The sequence below is a fragment of the Heterodontus francisci genome, chromosome 1, assembly GCF_036365525.1.
Source record: "Heterodontus francisci isolate sHetFra1 chromosome 1, sHetFra1.hap1, whole genome shotgun sequence".
Lineage (NCBI taxonomy): Eukaryota > Metazoa > Chordata > Chondrichthyes > Heterodontiformes > Heterodontidae > Heterodontus > Heterodontus francisci.
Window position 1 is genome coordinate 129,382,942 of NC_090371.1, and position 18,350 is coordinate 129,401,291.

Here is an 18,350-nt window from a genome sequence, read left to right on the forward strand (position 1 = left end):
CTGGACTGCTGTTAGAGCCTGCATGTCCCGTTGAGTACTGAGATTTGCAGCCATGATGGTAGCAGTCTAAACCTGCAAGGCACCAGCCATGGATCTCATGCTATCTGTCTGAGCTTCCACTGTGACACTGAGACGTCAGGGGTATTCCGCCTGTGCTGCAATAGAAGCTGAGACAGTGACCACCAGATGCTCCAACATGGGTGTTGGCCATCACTTCCAAACTGGAAAGGCTGTGCCCCAGGCTATGCACCATGGCCTCTGCCACATTGGAGCCAGGTTCCTCCATGCTCCTAGACAGTGACAAGAGTTGTCTGGCAGGCCAGGCAATGCCCCAAAAATCTCAGTGTACATGTTCATCAGCGTTCTCCTTTAGGCCCTTTCTTCAAAGTTCTCAGTTGAACCCTCTGCAGCAGAACCCGTCCGTGACCTCTCCCTCTGGGCAGCTGGCACACGAGCTACCCTTTTCCCCTGGTCTGGCCTCAACCAACTTGTGCCCAGTGACTCACCATGTACTGACCTTTGGCTCTATATTACCTTCAAAGGTCCTCACTGTGCCAGTATCTGTGCTGGTGGCTGTGAATGTAAGATCAAGTGACAGTGTATCCTTATCACTTTCGTAGGATGGCTCTTCCTCTTCCTTTTTGTCTCTGCTGAGGTGGTCCAGGTGGCAGCTCTTTATCTATAAGCGAACAAGTAGTGGGGGGGGGTGGAGAATGTTGGGGTGAGGGAAGGGGCATTGGGAAGAAAACAGGAGTTCTATGGTCACACCATCTTTAGCTTCCACTTGATGCCACATCTGAAGATGAGGTTGAGGATGGAGTTGAAAAGGGGCACAAGGCTGTTACTTACTGTCATCCTCGATCATCTCTGCTGTGCCAAATACCATGGGCTTTGTTGCCTCTGGTCCCATGATGTGTAGGACCATCTCCTCGAGGAAGCTCTGGGGATGGATTCTTGAAACCCCCCCCTTCCCCCGCAACCTCTGCCCCACCCTGGTCTTCTGCCTCTCCCTTGTGTTATGGGCAACCTTCTCCTGCAGAGAGAGGGCAGAGTGTCAGTGATTATGTGGTACTGTGCTTGGGCGGTGTGCCTGCCATAGCTGAATAGCTGGAAGTGTGTTGAGGCAGGGAGACGAGGGTATGATGCTGGCAGCATTAGTAGGTGTGTGTGGGTCGTGAGTGCTAGGGAGTGCTTCTGTGAGATGGGGGTGTAGTTTTTGAGCAGAATGAGAAGGTTTTTGGTGAGTTGGGCATGCGATGTACTGTGAGGATGCATTCATTCACCTTGAATACTCATGTGAGGTCATTGTATTGCTTCCTGCATTGCCGACATGTCCATAGCGCCAAACACTGGGCATTCGCCTCTCGGGCGATGTGCTCTCAATCCCTCTTCAGGCTAAGTCTTGTGGGTTTTGTTCCCATCCGGGGAAGGAATGCGTCCCTCCTGGAGACCATGTTGGTGACCAGGACGTCCAATATAGCGGGCCCTTCTCTTTTGCCTGCTGGGATATCCTTCGAATGTTGAAAACTGATTTTCTGTCAGGCATGATTGTAGAAGTGCAGCCTTCCTTTAATAAGCAGTGAGCGTTTAAGAGGATCAGGCTACCTGGATCATGTGATAGGCAAACAAAATATTGGCCAGCTCCACTGCTATGCACAGAGACCACAGGCTGCATGGAGAGACAAGGAGCCATACTGGAGCTGCTCAGACCAATGCAGAAATCACAAAGATGAGGTGAATAAATGAAAATTGCATTGCCTTCATCTCAAATTGCATGGGGATGGGCAGGCCACAAATCATAACCCCAATACCCCAAAAAAAATTTTCCCCAAAAATATACTTTATTCATAAAAAATCTGTTTAATAAAAAAAAAATACATTACAAAACCGTTCAAAACAGCACCAAATTGACATTCCAAAAAGTGCAAAGGAAACCCGTTTTCTTCAAAGAGGAGTGAGTTGCCTCACAACCCTTTCATTCAATTTTGTATGCCATGTACATTTTACAGCAAACTCATTTTTGGTGTATACAGCCCAAGGGATTTCCCATGTGTCCAACCCCTCGGATTACTATGGCGGGAGGACCTTACACAGTGGTCTTTCCCCATTGAGCCTTTGCAGCGGCTGCCCCGAGTTTTAGTGCGTCCCTAAGCATGTAGTCCAAGACCTTGGAATGTGCCAGTCTGCAACACTCGGTCCTGGACAACTCTTTGTACTAGAAGACCAGCAAGTTTTTGGCAGACCAAAGAGCGTCTTTCACTGAATTGATGCTTCTCCAGCAGCAGTTGGTGCTTATCTCAGTGTGCATCCCTGGGAATAGCGTGTAGAGCACAGAGCTGCTTGGGATGAACCTCAACAAAAACCACTGCATCACTTTCCACAACTGCTTTGCAAATTCCACATTCCAGAAAGAGATGGGCAACAGTCTCTTCCCCACCACAGCCAATGCCCCCAAATCAACTTCAACCAATTTCTAAGCCATGGAGTTTTGATTGCACCCTTTGTCATTTAGTTTGTGTATACACATTTTGTTCATCTTGAGAAGGGCAGATGTCAGTTTTGCAAAACCATGAATTTTACTAACAAGTTATATATTCAAATCTGCACAGGTGAGCTATTGAAATAGAAAATATTTTACTATCAATTTTTCCAGCCTAGTCTCCTTGGCATGATATAATAGGAATATACAGAAGGAATTTGCTTCAGATTCTATGCAAATTACTGACCTTTTGTGATACTTAATGATATGAAACAATGATTCATGACTTCTTGAATATCCCCATTCTACAAATTGGAAATGTAAAGAACCATATAGCAGATTCCAGGTGCTGCACTGACCTAACAGATTTGCACCACTTGGGTTAATGTAACATTATGCAATCTAACAAATTTGATTGATTTAATTTTTCGAGGAGGTGACTAGGTGTATAGATGAGGGTAAAGCAGTTGATGAAGTTTACATGGACTGCAGTAAGGTTTTTGATAAGGTCCCACATGGGAGAATAGTCCCCAGGGCAATTTGACAAATTGGATCCAAAATTGGCTTCGTGGCAGGAGGTTGGGTGATGGTTGAGGGTTGTTTTTGCTATTGGAAGCCTGTGACCAGTGGTGTACCACAGGGATCGGTGCTGAGACCCTTGCTGTTTGCAGTGTACATTAATGATTTAGACGTGAATATAGGAGGTATGATCGGTAAGTTCGCAGATGACACGAAAATTGGTGGTGTCGTAAATGGTGAGGAGGAATGCCTTAGATTAAAGGACAATATAGATGGGCAGAGCAATGGAAAATGGAATTTAATCCTGAGTGTGAGGTGATGCATTTTGGGAGGACTAACAAGGCAAGGGAATATACAATGGATGGTAGGACCCCAGGAAGTACAGAGGGTCAGAGGAACCTTGGTGTACTTGTCCATAGATCACTGAGGCAGCAGCACAGGTAGATAAGATGGTTAGGAAGGCATATGGGATACTTGCCTTTATTAGCCGAGGCATAGAATATGAGAGCAGGGAGGTTATGATGGAGCTGTATAAAATGCTAGTTAGGCCACAGCTGGAGTACTGTGTACAGTTCTGGTCACACTATAGGAAGGATGTGATTGCACTGGAGTGGGTGCAGAGGAGATTCACCAGGATGTTGCCTGGGCTGGAGCATTTCAGCTATGAAGAGAGACTGGATAGGCTAGTGTTTTCCTTGGAGCAGAGAAGGCTGAGGGGGGACCTGATTGAGGTCTTCAAAATTATGAGGGGCATAAATAGGGTACTTGGGAAGAAACTTTTTCTCTTTGTGGAGGTGTCAATAACCAGGGGGCATAGATTTAAGGTAAGGGGCAGGAGGTTTAGAGGGGATTTGAGGAAAAGAAATTTCACCCAGGGGGCGGTTGGAATCTGGAATACACTGCCTGAAGGGGTAGTAGAGGCAGGAACCCTCACAACATTTAAGAAGTATTTTAGATGAGCACTTGAAATGATATGACATACAAAGCTGTGGGCCAAGTGCTGGAAAATGGGATTAGAATAGATAGATGCTTGATGGCCAGCACAGACATGATGGGCCGAAGGGCCTGTTTCTGTGCTGTATAACTCTATGACTCTAAATTACTGCCAAAGCTTTTCAATATATATGAAGAACATATGGAGAGGTTTTTTGAATAAGAATTTTATTGTTCAATGCCAAATTGTTGCAGTGCAGTATGCCTGATGGAGTTGCTGCAGTTTCTGGTATATACACACACACATATAGCAGGGTAATATTTCTGCAGTGGCTGCAATCGACAATCTGGGAGCAAATGATGCTTGAAATTGCGCCAGTTTTCCAAAGTGAAATTATTCAAGTTTCTGCTCAAGCTCATTTACATAATCACAAACATAAAATCTTCCATGAAACAGCATATTTTAAGAATATAATATTTTTCTGCATTTTAAAAAAAATTCCTTAAGTGGTAACCTGATGCATTTTTATTAATATGGCTGAAAATGGGTTTATCACAAAAAAATCGTATTTTTAATAAGTGTGTTTAGTCCATTGCCTGTGATTTTAGGCAGCTGAAAATGAGTTTAAAAATTGCCATTGCGACCCATAGCCTGCAATTCTGGTGCCTATGTGTGAACTTCAGGATACTTGTGTCCCAGAGGCCTAAGTGAGCAGGAGGTGCAGCTGCTCAAACTCATACTGAGGGTTTCTGAGTTTGAGGGACAGCTGGATTTATTGTAGGGCATAGGGGTGGTTGAATATTTGTTGGATCAGAGCTTCCAGGAGGTGGTCACCACACAGCCAGATAGAGTTCAGAGTAGCAAGTGGGTGGTCACCAAGAAGGGTAGGAAAAGGCAGACAGCGCAGAAATCCTTTGGGAGTGTGCACTCTCAAACTGATATTCAGCATTTAATATCAGAGAGGGTGAAGACACCTCGATGGAGTGCAGTACTGAGCCTGGCACTGTGGGACAAGGGAGGTATAGCAAAGTGTAGGAACACTCTAGTAATTAGGGATCCCACAGTCAGGGGGACAGACCAGAAGTTCTGAGGTATGTTGCTTCTCTGTTGTCAGGGTAAGAGACATCACAGAGAGGATGCAGACTATTCTGTAGGTGGACTGGGAAACATCAAGACCAAAGGTCATGTCAGAAGCACCAACATAGGAAAGAAGTGAGTTGAGGTCCTGCAGTCAGGGTTTAAGAAGCTAGGGAAGTTAAAAAGCGAGACCTCAAAAGTATTAATATTGGATTACTCCCAGTGTCACAGCAATTGAGAGTAGAAGTAGAAGGATATAGCAGGTTAATGTTTAGCTGGAGACATGGTGCAAGAGGGAGGGCTTCAGATTCCTGAGACATTGGGACCAGTTCTGTGGCAAGAGAGACCTGTTCAAGGTGGATGGGATGTGCCTGAACAGACCTGGGACCAATATCCTTACACACAGTTTAACTAGTGCTGTGGGGAAGGGTTTAAACTCTGTTTAACTTGGATATGTTACAGTCAGTTCAGTCAGTATAGCCTACCAACCTTAAAAATGTCCAGTTTATTCCTACTGTTTTCTGTCCATTAACCAATCCATAATCCATGCTAATATATTACCCTCAATCCCATGAGTCCTAATTTTGTGTAATCACCTCTTGTGTGGAACATTATCAAATGCTTTTTGAAAATCCAAATATACTCCATCCACTTGTTCCCCCTTATCCATCCTACTAGCTTAAACTTTCAAAAAACTCCTAACAGATTTGTCAAATAAGATTTTCCCTTTCATAAATCTGCATTGACTCTGATTAATCATACTATGATTTTCTAAGTATCCTCTCATCACATCCATAATAGATTTTAGCATTTAGCCTACCACTGACGTAAGGCAGATGCTCCCTGTTTTCTCTCTTCCTCCTTTCTTAAATAGCAGGGTTATGTTTTGCTGCCTTTCAATCCTTGGGAAGTGTCCTAGCATCCAAGGTATTCTGGAAGATCAAAATAATGCATCCATTATCTCTGCAGCTACCTCTTTTAAACCCCTAAAATTAAGGGTGTCCGGTCCAGGGGATTTGTCGCCACTTAGTCCCATTAATTTATCCAGTACTATTTCGTTACTTACACTGATTTCTTTAAGTTTCTCATTCTTGCTAGACCCTTGGCTCCTCATTATTTCTGAAATTTTATTTTATGTCTTCTACCATGAAGATGAATACAAAATATTTGTTTGGCGTCTGTCATTTCTTCACTCCCCCATAATAATTTCACCTGTCTCTGCCTCTAATGGGCGCATATTTACTTTCACTACTTTTTTCCTATTTATATATCTATAGAAGCATTTACAATCTGCTTTTATGTCTCCTGCTAGTCTACTCTGATATGTTTTCTCTTTCCTTATCGATTCCTTGGTCCTCCTTGCTGAATTCTAAAATTGTTGCAAACCTCAGGCTTACTACTCTTTTGGCAACATTATAAGCTTCATCCTTTAATCTAATACAGTCTTTAACTCCTCTTGTTAGCCACAGTTAGACCATTTTTTCTGTAGGGTTTTTGTGTTTTAAAGGAATATATATTTGTTGCTAATTATGTATCAATTTTTTAAATGTTAGCCATTTCTTGTCTACTGTCATATTGTTTAATGTAGTTTCCCAATCTACCTTAGCCAACTCGCTTATACCTATGTAGTTTGCTTTGTTTAGATTTAAGACCCTAGTTTCAGACTTAACTAAATCACTTTCAAATTCATTATAAAACTCTATCATATTATGGTCACTCTTCCCTAGAGGGCCCTTTACTACAAGGTTATTAATTAATCCTCTCTCATTGCACATTACTAGATCCAAAATAATCTGTCGCTAGTTGGTTCCTCGATATATTGATTTAGAAAACTATTTTGTATACACTCTATCAACTCATCCTCGACACTAGTATTGCAAATTTGGTTTGCCCAATCTATATGAAGTTTAAAATACCCAATGATTACTGTATTACCCTTGTTACATGTGCCTCTAATTTCCTGATTTATACTCTGCCTGATGTTTCTAGTAGTTGTAGTGAGTATACAACTCCCACCATTGTTTGCTGGTTCTCAGCACTACCCAAACTGGTAATACTTCTTGATTTTCTGTACTAAGTTCCTTTCTACTGTCTTTATCCCATTATTTATTAGCAAGTCCACTCCTCTTCCTTTCCTATTTTGCATCTCTCTTCTAAAAGTTAAGTATCCTGAAATATTTATTTCCCAACCTTGGTCAAGTTGCAACCAGGTCTTCACAATGGCTATTAGATAAAAATATTTATTATAAGCCCACCACCTCCCACAGCTACCTCAACTATTCTTCCTCACACCCTGTCTCCTGTAAGGATTCCATTCCATTCTCCCAGGTTCTCCGTCTCCACGCATCTGTTCTGATGATGCAACCTTCCACAACAGCGCTTCGCATGTGTCTTCCTTTTTCTTCAACCGCGAACACCCCTGCACTATGGTTACAGGGCTCTCGACCGTGTCCACCCTATTTCCCATACTTCTGCCCTCGCCCCTTTCCCTATCCCCCAGAACTGTGACAGGGCTCTCCTTGTCCTCACTTTCTACCCAACCAGCCTCCACATCCAAAGGATCATCCTCTGCCATTTCTGCTATCCCCAGTGTGATGCCACCACCAAACACATCTTCCCCTCCCCTCCCCTCCCCTATCAGCATTCCAAAGGGATCATGCCCTCTGCAACACCCTGGTCCACTCCTCCATCACCCCTGATACTTCATCCCCTTTCTACAACAGCTTCCCATGCAATTCCCCTCTCCTCAGCATTCAAGACTCCAAACACTCCTTCCAGGTGAAGCAGCGATTTACTTGTACTCCTTACAATTTAGTATACTGTAGTCATTGCTCACAATGTGATCTCCTTTGCATTGGGGAGACCAAACGCAGATTGAGTGACTACTTTGCAGAACACCTCCACTCGGTCTGCAAGCATGACCCCGAGCTTTTGGTTGCTTGCCATTTTAATTCACTACCCTGCTCTCATGCCCACATTTCTGTCCTCTGCCTGCTACAGTGTTCCACTGAAGCTCAACGCAAGCTCGAGGAACATCACTCATCTTCCAATTAGCACTCTACAGCCTTCTGGACTCACTATCGAGTTCAACAATTTCAGACCATGAGCCGCAGTACTTTTATTTTATATATTTTTTTAATTTATTTGGAGACACAGCACTGAAACAGGCCCTTCGGCAAATCGAGTCTGTGCCGACCAAGAACCACCCATTTATAGTAACCCTACAGTAATCCCATATTCCCTACCACCTACCTACACTAGGGGCAATTTACAATAGCCAATTTACTTATCACCTGCAAGTCTTTGGCGGTGGGAGGAAACCAGAGCACCCAGCGAAAACCCACGCGGTCACATGGAGAACTTGCAAACTCCGCACAGGCAATACCCAGAATTGAACCTGGGTCCCTGGAGCTGTGAGGCTGCGGTGCTAACCACTGCGCCACTGTGCCGCCCCAATTTATTATTTTTATTTTTATATATTTTCATTTTTTATTATTTTTTAATCATGTGCTCGTCTTAAACGTGTTTTTCATGTTTTTGCTTTCAGACAGTGGTTCATTATTCCACTTTTAGCATTCTCTCTGGACTCATTGGGCTGGATTTTAAGAGCCCGACATTGCTCTTGGCAACAAGCCCTGCAGGCTGCACGCCTTAGAGCTGCCGCGATCTCCCGCGCCATGGCTCATTTAAATGGCCGGGGCGGCCCCCGCCACCCCCAAATCATGTGGAGGGGCGCTGGCTGTCCAACACCAGCAATGGCGTCAGCTGCCTGTGCACAGGCACTGGTGCCATTTTTACAGGGCAAACCAGCCCTGCCAGCATGTTTAAATTTTGAAAGATACACCCCCCCCCCCACTTAAAAATTTATCAAATAAATTTGTAATGCCCCTTTCCCATCCCCTAATAACAATTACATTAACTATTTGCCCTTTCCCCCACAAAAGATTTACTTTTTTAAATCTGACCTTCCCATCCCACCAGACTGCAGAAAGTTTAAAGTTCACCCCTTCCCACCATCCCCTACACCCATTGCTTTTATTTGACCCCGTTTCCCACCCCCTCTCCCTCGGCACTGGAAATCTTAACTTCTCCCCCTCTCCACCAGTGTCACGCTGGCTTTCCCCAGACAGGGAATTCAAGGTGTAGGAGGGCCCGGAAGATTCAAAGTAGATTCATTTAAAGTTATTCACTCAAATTAATTTTAAATATTGAAATTGAGGTCCCGTTGCCCAATAGCGGTGGGGCCATCACGGACCCTTGCCGCCACCGCCTCCAGGAGGATCGGGACGGACTTTCCTGGTGTCAGGCTCCGTGGCGGGTCTTTGCCGTAATCATCTTCAAGTTACTGGAGGCTTAAAAAAAGGCAGCACCTCCTTCCCCCTCCTACTTGCACCAAATTCCCGACTTTAGCACTCTATTCATGAAGCACTCAGTTCTGCAATCACTCTGTGCTCCCCCTCTTCAGCACTGTCTGCGGAGAGAGGAATTTGATATCAGCATGTTACACATTTGGACAATAAAACCAACAACGGTAGGAAGGAGTATTAGTTGGTAATTTCTCACCAATCCACTTTCTAGTGATTTCTGGCAGTCTAATCTTGCTCATTCTTTCTGGAAGGTTTCTGATAACGTGTCTACCTTTGCTTTTCAAAAGAAACTGTTAATATCATATTGATTTCAGTAGAATCCTTTCACTTTGACAGTTGAAATAACATTCATGATTATCTTCATGGAGACCTGCCTCCTTGCCTTGCCCCACACTTGAGGAGTGGTGACCCTCAAGCTATATATCGCCAACTGTCTCTCTCTAATGGGGAGTGATTCCTTTGGGACTCTGGCTAGAGCATGATTGTCTTGCATAATACAAGTAAAGATGTAGAGGGGGGCATATGAGGCTATCTTGATAACATTCGCTGTTTATATTTGAAGGTGAGAATATGTTCACTTTCTGGCAGCTTGCAACTGATGATCTATTGGATATATAGTTGTGACATTTGGTCTGTAGCACCCGTTTTCTCGGCACAATGAGTATTGTTTTGCCTCCAAAATGGTGTCCAAGGCACAATAATGGCACCAGTGCTGCTATTTTGGAGCTTAATCCTCCAGCTAATAGCGTCTCTTAGACATGTGCAGCACTAGCAAGGCCCACCCCCTGCACCATTGCTGTATAAAAGGACTATCAACTACTTTTCAGGTTAGGTGAGGATTGATTTTTACACAAATGCTGTCAGACCTGCTGAGTATTTCCAGCACTTTCTGTTTTTTCATTTTGATTTCTACTGGTTATTATGGTTGCAGAAGTGTTTAGTGGTTTCCAGAGTGTTTTAAAGTTGCCGAAATATACAGGAATGATGTGGCATCTGCCAAAGAACTTTTGTCCTGACTTCAAGGATTCTGCACAAACCAATTGCTCCCAAATATGGGTGTAGGAGTATGTATCCTTCTTTGCCTAAAGCTTGACAGGGAAAATGAGCAGGCGTGACACAAAACAGGACAAGCTGCTGGAAGAGGTAGGAGGGGGAAGGAGGATGGGGAGAAGGGCTCTTACAAGGAGACCATATCCACCTACACGGGGAGCAATTCTCCTTGCTGAAAATCAATGAGGAAGTGTGCCACATGTCTCTGCTTCACTCAAGGCATCTTCACTGAAATCTGTAACCTGTTACAGTCACAATGCAGCTTCAGAGCAGGGCAAGGACAGTATTGCCAGTGACTGTGAAGGTGACAGTGGCCATGAACTTTTAAGAGTGTGGCTTCTTCCCGGTTAGAGCAGACAATATTTGGAACATCTCCCAGTTTGCCATCCACTGTTGTATAAGGGAGATCGCTGAGGCTCTATTCCAAGTGAGCTGAATACATTTCATTCTGTCATGTTAGAAAGAAGCAGGTGGTGTAAGCACATAACTTTGAGGATTGAAGTCTTCCCCATGGTGTAGGGTGCAATTGACTGCACACAAATTGCTTTGGAGGCTCTGCATGCTAACTTTGAGATGTCCTGCATCCAATCCTCAGCAGTTAGCTGGTGTGCGACCATATGAACTGTATCATGTACGTCAATGCTTGGTATCCTGGCATCAGTCATCATGACTTCATTGTGAGGAAGTCTGCTGTGCCTTCTGCATTTGAGCCACCACGATAAACTAGAGGGTGACTACAGGATGACAAAGGCTGTCCTTTGACGATATAGCGCAGGATTCATGTGCACACCTCACGCACATGTGGGCAGCATGTAAATAGCAAAAGCCATGCTGCCACAAAATATGGAGCAGACCATTGGGATGCATAAATGATGCTTTTGCTGCAGGACCACTCTGGAGGGTCCTACAGTACTCTGCAGAGCACATGCCAACATTTGTGGTGATTTTCTGCATGCTGCACAACCTCACAATCATGAGGGCACAGCTCTTGCCACCAGCTATATAGTGACCACCTGAGAAGAAGGAGGAGGAAGAGAAAGGGGAAGGGAGGAGGCAACCAACACCAACCCTTTCTAGCTGAGTTATTCGTTATCATCCGACTGTGATGCCACTAAATGCAGCCCCAATTCCCCATTCACCAACTATTCCATACATTACCTTCCCTTACATCACAGTGTCCTTTAGGCCACAATGCAAAAATAAAAGCAAACACAAAATAAACATTCCAAACCAAATTTATAAATCAAACCATGCCACATTCACCTTTGTGCATTCCCCTAATGCCTGTCCTAGTGCTCCTACTCAGCGCTACCCCAGCGGCTGCAGCAGGCTTGTGAAAGGCTGTTGGCTTCCACTGGGAGAGACAGAAGATGGTGTTTCAGGACACCGTCAAGCAGCTCCGGGCCGAGAAGGCCTGGTTTCAGACTGCACCATCTCGGCATGGGTGGCAGCACTCTGTGCTGGGTGGCTGATAGGCAACAGCAAGGACACTGGCAGAGTGTCAAATGCTGTCACTGCCACTTGTATAGGGCAGCAACCCTGCAATCCTAGTAATCTATTGGAGGACAGATTGTTGAACTGCCATGAGAGCTTGCAAGCCCCTTTGTGGACTGAGATCTGCAGTCACGATGACAGCAGTGACTATTAATTTTGTCCTGAGTTATTGTTTCCAGAAGCTTCCCCACCACCGAGGTTAAACTGACTGTCCTGTAGTTGCTGGGCTTAGCTTTACACCTTTTTTTTGTACAAGACTGTAACGTTTGCAATTCTCTGGTCCTCTGGCACCCAATGTAGCAAATGCCCTCCTTTGAAACTGTGTACTTATCACTGACTATAATCTACAAGTAAAAAATTATAAAACACTGAAATTCCTGTGGCTGGAGAGGGCAAAAGTCACATTTATACTGAGAGGGGCCATGGTTTGATTCCCACCTCTGCACAATTCTATTACATTTGGAATAAACCTTTAAATTCCAGTCTGGCCAGGGCAGTTCTGGTACTGTGGGTGAACATCGTGTCCATCCTCCTATTTCAGGCCGGTGGGGGGGGGGGGTGCGGTAGTGGGGGGTGGGAGTGGCATGGTGCTCCTGGGTATCCATGGAAAATTCCATCCTTTATACCATCAAATGATCTCAGCAGAACTCGCGTTGCTGAGAGCAGGAGTGAGTCCATGTGACACATTTTAAAGGCCCCAAACCTCACTTAGTTGAAAGGTTGCATTTGCTGACAATGCTACCACTCGGTGGCACTGCAGTGGCACATGCGCAAATCCAGCATGTCACTAAAACGTCACAGTCTGCGACTTCAGGCAGCTGCCAGGACTAAAGATGGCGCTGCTCAAATAATCACACGAAGGCAACCTGACCTAAACACATGGCAGCACACAATGGCGGGAGAGAGCGAGTGTGCGGGCCGGGGACAGGGAGGAGCGGAGTGGGCCGGGGCCGGGGGGGGAGTGGATTGGGCCGGGGACTGGGGGGGGTGGGGGAGCGCGAGGGCTGGGGCCGGCAGGGAGTGGAGCGGCCGACAGAGTGGAGCGGCCGGCGAGTGCAGCGAGGGTGGAGCGGAGTGGCCGGCGAGAGCAACGAGGGTGGAGCGGTGCGGCCGGAGAGAGTAGTGACGGGGGGGAGCGGAGTGGCCGGCGAGAGCAGCGAGGGTGGAGCGGAGCGGGCGGCGAAAGCAGCGATGGTGGAGTGGAGCGGCCGGCGAGAGCAGCAACGGTGGAGCGGAGCGGCCGGAGAGAGTAGTGACGGGGGGGAGCGGAGTGGCCAGAGAGAGTAGTGACGGGGGGGAGCGGAGTGGCCGGAGAGAGCAGCAAAGCAGGGAGCGGAGTGGCCAGAGCGAGCAGCGAAGAGGGGTGGGGAGCGGAGGGGCCGGAGAGAGCAGTGAGGGGAGGAGCGGAGCTTGACGCATGGGTGAATACCGGTTAGCGTTGCATTGCAGTACTCGTAAAGCACGTGCGCAGAGGCCGACCAGGCGCGTTGCCCGAAGATGCACACATCACGTAATGACGTCATCGGCGCAAGCGCTAATCAGTCCTGGCAAGTCGGAACACAGCGTACGCGCAGAGAGCAGGAGCCCGTCTGCGCATATGCGCACTTTGGCGCAGCCTGATGACGTCAGTGGCTGGCTGCGTTGTCAGGAAACACTTTGTAGTTGAAATGGCCCTCCAGGGAGAAAGAAAGACTTACATTTATATAGCACCTTTCATGTCCACCAGACATCACAAAGTGCTTTGCAGCCAATTAAGTACTTTTTGAAGCGTAGTCACTGTTGTAGTGTAGGAAACACAGCAACCAATTTACACACAGTAAGCTCCCAGAAAAAAACTATGTGATAATGACCAGATAATCTGCTTTTGTAACAAAAGATTGAGGGATAAACATTGGGCAGGACATTTGGGATAACTCCCCAGCTGTTCTTTGAAATAGTGCTATGGGATCCTTTACACCCACCTGAGAGCTTCAGTTTTAACATCTCATCTGAAAGATGGCACCTCTAATAGTGCAGTACTTCCTCAATAGTGCAGTGGAGTATCTGTTTTGATTTTTGTGTCTTTGAGCGTGACTTGAACCCATAACCTTCTGACGCAGGAACAAGAGCATAACCAACTGAGCCACAGCTAACACTCTAGCTAGCCATTTAGGCCTCTGAGGGTCTCTGCTCTACCTTGGGAAGACGATTGGCTTCAGCCAGGGTAGCTGCTGTTTTTGAACCCTTGCAGACACTGGTGGCTGCCCATAGCTTTACAAATGACCCCAGAATTTAGGATTTAGTAAAGGCAGACAGGTGATTCACTCTGGTGCACTTATGCTGACAGAGTAGAGTCTGGAGTAGGGAGATTTGTGAGGTAATCGGCAGAGGGGGAAGTGGTGGCCACCAGCTGTCTGTGAATTTCATGTGGAGCTGGAATTAGCACTTCTGTTTCTTCTGGCTGCACAATAAAGTAAGTACCAGTATTTTCAAAAGTTTAACACCTGTTTCAGGCATGGATCCTGGATGCCTATATAGGAGACTTTACCAGTAGAGCAGAAAATATACTTCTGTTGCCATATGTGTGCACACACATCCCGCTATATTGAATGCTTAGATATCTGTTTTGCACTTATAAAATGGGCGTGGCTCCAACGGCCTGCATCATTTTAAATGGTGTGATTACACAAAATGTGAACTTTCGCCCAACCTTGTTTGAAGTCCAGGTTATCGTCTAGGCCGTAGCTTGGCTTGAATGTCCTGACAAACATTTTGCATTCACAGAGGGAGTATTCTTCGTCAAGATCTGTCCTACTTCCATACCAGCAGGTTATTATACAGATAAAAAATATGCTTGATACAAGAGAATAGTTTATATATGCATATTACAAAAATGTACCTGCATAATTTTGCTTTTTTGTCCTTGTAGTGCCTACTTATATTCCTCTTCCAATAAAACAATCTATTTTCTCAATTAAAGGTATAACAACGGTTCTAACGATGACAACACTGAGCATCAGTGCTCGACACTCTCTGCCAAAGGTCTCCTATGCCACAGCCATGGACTGGTTCATTGCGGTCTGCTTTGCATTTGTGTTCTCTGCTCTGATTGAATTTGCTGCTGTTAACTACTTCACTAATTTACAAGCTGAGAAAGCAAAAAAAAGGGCAGCCAAGCCTCCCACTACATCGCCACTGACTCCAATAAAGACAGTGTCTGTCTCAGAGGTTGTACTTCAGGTAATACCTTTATCAATAGTTATTATAATGATGCAGAATGGTGAAGTCAGTTATAATCTATAAATTATTTCCAAAATTTCCAAAGTAATGTATCTCTTTTAAGCTTATACAGTGCAATATTGATGCTGTTAAATCATATCAGAAATCCTCCTATTGGCCCTCCAGCTTCGAGAGCTCACTCACCGTCCTTAATTGAACAGTGAGCCTGCCCTCTGGACACTAATTGGCCAATTCAGGGATTTCATTTGACCATGACGGCGGGGTTCCGAAGCCTGTGGTGAAAATCCTGCCCGTAAAGTCTGGAAAGAGCCTGGATTTGATTTAATTTAATTTATGGAGAGGAGACTTTCTTAGCTTAATACAATTCTTGAACTTTATTGAACACAAAACAAAAGCAACATAAAGTGTGCAATCATTTTTCTGCACTCATGCAGATCCACAGAGGCATACACACACACAGACATATACAGGGGTTGATTTTGACTTTTGACTGAGGTAGCATGGTAATAACCTTTCATTCCAGCAGCGGCCAAAACCATTTTGAGACCCCAGGCTTCATTTAAATAGAACCCAATGGGCATTTCGCCAAACTCAGGCAAATACGGTCAACTAGTTGGTAAGGTATACCAGAGGGCCATGACTACTGAAAGTGGGAGTTCGGGGCTGCAGCAGCCCAGATAATATTTTTGGGGCCCAACTGACAACCAGTTCTATCCTACAATGGTAATAGGAGTCCTATGTTAGTCATAGGTCCCTGATTTACATGTTAAAAGGGGCCTGAAACAGACAGGCATTTCAGTCGCCCAGTGGTAGGTTACATGAAAGTGGCAGTGGACTGATTATTGGCATTAATGGGGCAGTAAGTCTATTTTAAGTCCATTACCATCCCATTAACATTAATTTCGGCAAGTTACAATCAAACATACACACTCATTTACAAACACATGGAGTCATATTTATCTTTGCTCTCTGGACAGTAGGCTATTTATCTTTCTGTTGTTGAATCCACACAATCTTTGCACAATTGATTTCAATGGACTAAAAATTAGCTGGGTTCTACAATAGGCGCGGAATCTGCTCCTCCAGGTTACAACTATCACTCACACAACCAAGCTGGTTCAAAAAAAAATCAACATAATCCTTACTTTAATAAAGCTTTTGAAATTTGCCCTCTAATTTTTCTTCAAATAATTTTCAAAACAAAAGGAGCAGAACCTGCTAGAAGCTAAAAATAATCCCAACAGTGCAGCAGACTGATTAGTACTTATGCATCCTGGGAAAAACTAATGGCAACTATGAGAATTAACCTCATAGGGATCCATTGCCTTTATTAGGCTAGAACTCTGCTCCTTGAGGGCATATTTTTAAATAGTCTCTTTCTCTTATGGGCCTCAGGTGTCCCTTTTTAGAGCAGCCTGATGACACTTCCTCAGGGGTACTTTAAAGATAAATACAATATGGGATACGATTGCTGTGATGGATGGAAGATGGACTAGAATTGTTCCATGTTCTTTTCAAGCCTTGAACTTTTCTATGATTTTATGGTAGCAATCAGGAGTTGAAACCATGACCATTTTGCACACCTCCAACTGGCTGAGATTACCTAACTCAGTGCAGACTGAGGATTGAACCGTGGAAAGTCCTGGACTGTAACCTTCAGGCACCCACTGAACAAATTTGCCCATAGTTTGCATAAATATTTACAATTTAAAGTCATTTCCCTTCTTCTCAGTGCCATTAACCCTCAACTTTGTTGATTTGGCTCTGGATGATGGGCATGCAAAAGCAGTTTGGATAGTTGCTCACAAATATTCCTTTCCTATGGATAAGCAACTCTGTTCTGCTAGGTCCCCACTATTACAGCCACCTGTGGGTTGGAGTTCTACTTTGTGAAGTATCACTAATGTGAACTAATAACTGCTGGATAAAATACATTTGTGTGGACAATGAGCTTTGCTTCAAGGCACAATGGCAGCAAAATCAGTATTCTCACATCTACTGGACTTCAGTATTTTTTCCAAAGTTTTAAGAATGAAATCAACAGAAATTGGAGCAACTGGTATTATAGAGATTGTAGCTGGGAATCTAGGTTTTAAAGTGTTCTGTAATTAAATAGTTCAGCTTTTCCTGATGAACAGCCAGTAATGAAGAAAATTAGGCTGATAAACAATATTGCTGCTTGATTCACAAATTTAATTGCAAGTAATTATTTTTAGTCATTAAATGCAATGTGGATTATTGCTTTCTGCTATTGAAGCAATGTTCTTTATCCCTTCTCCTAAAGCACCCTGATTCAAATGGCAATTTAAGGAAGAGAATGAACTTCTTGGCACAATCAGATATTATTGGCAGTCAAAGAGATCACTTGGGGAATGATAGCAACAGTGTGATACCAAGACCATCTATAATCGGCCAGGTACCTCCCTCAACTATAGCACCTCCTTCTTCTGTGCCAAGTCCCAATAAATTTGGACACACCCATGCATCCCCTACATTATCGTTGATGAGAAGTATACCACCGCCCCCTCCTTGCACTCCTACGATAACCTCAATGAGACCCACACCGGTTCATCGCCAATGTGGAGCAACACTTGAACAGAACCTGCTACCATCCAGACTATTTGGACAAACCCCAAAGCATTCTTCACCCACCACTGTGGCGTCTGCCCCAGCCCTTCCTGCAGCTTCATCTGCAGATAGTGGAACAAGCAAAATTGACAAATATGCTCGCATACTTTTTCCGGTAACATTTGGTGCATTTAACATGGTCTACTGGGTAGTCTACCTCTCAAAAGACACCATGGAAAAAACAGAAGGTAATTTGTAATTTTGCTGCTATAGAAAGATCATATTATCTGTTAGAACAATTCACAATCCATGAAATAATGCAGGGGTTTCATTTAAGGTTTATTAATCTATTGTGTACAGACAGCAGGGTTCTCAGTAATGGCTGATTTCAATTGAACAGTCCTCACACATAGAACTACCATAGCTTAATGCTGAGGACAAGTTTGTATTGCTGTTATTATCCTCCTACATGGCATAAATGATTGGCCTAAAGCTGAATAAAGAAATAGAAAGTGGAGTATATGAAGGTGATCAGCAATGGAAGGAAAAGGGTGACACAAAGAACAAAAACGAACAAACATCTGTATTTAAGAAAACAAAACAGGAATACTGGAAATACACAGCAGACCCATCAGCATCTGAA

General features: G+C 44.5%; 1 protein-coding gene across 1 annotated transcript in view; it reads left to right on the forward strand.

Moving 5' to 3' along the window:
* Positions 1 to 17,966, forward strand: part of gabra4 (gamma-aminobutyric acid type A receptor subunit alpha4) — a 76,610-nt gene extending 58,644 nt beyond the window's left edge. The window contains exons 8-9 of the mRNA XM_068058464.1: positions 14,880 to 15,139; positions 17,424 to 17,966. Coding sequence (XP_067914565.1) covers positions 14,880 to 15,139; positions 17,424 to 17,966 — 803 coding nt within the window. The remainder of the gene's footprint in view (positions 1 to 14,879; positions 15,140 to 17,423) is intronic.
* Positions 17,967 to 18,350: the final 384 nt, after the last annotated feature.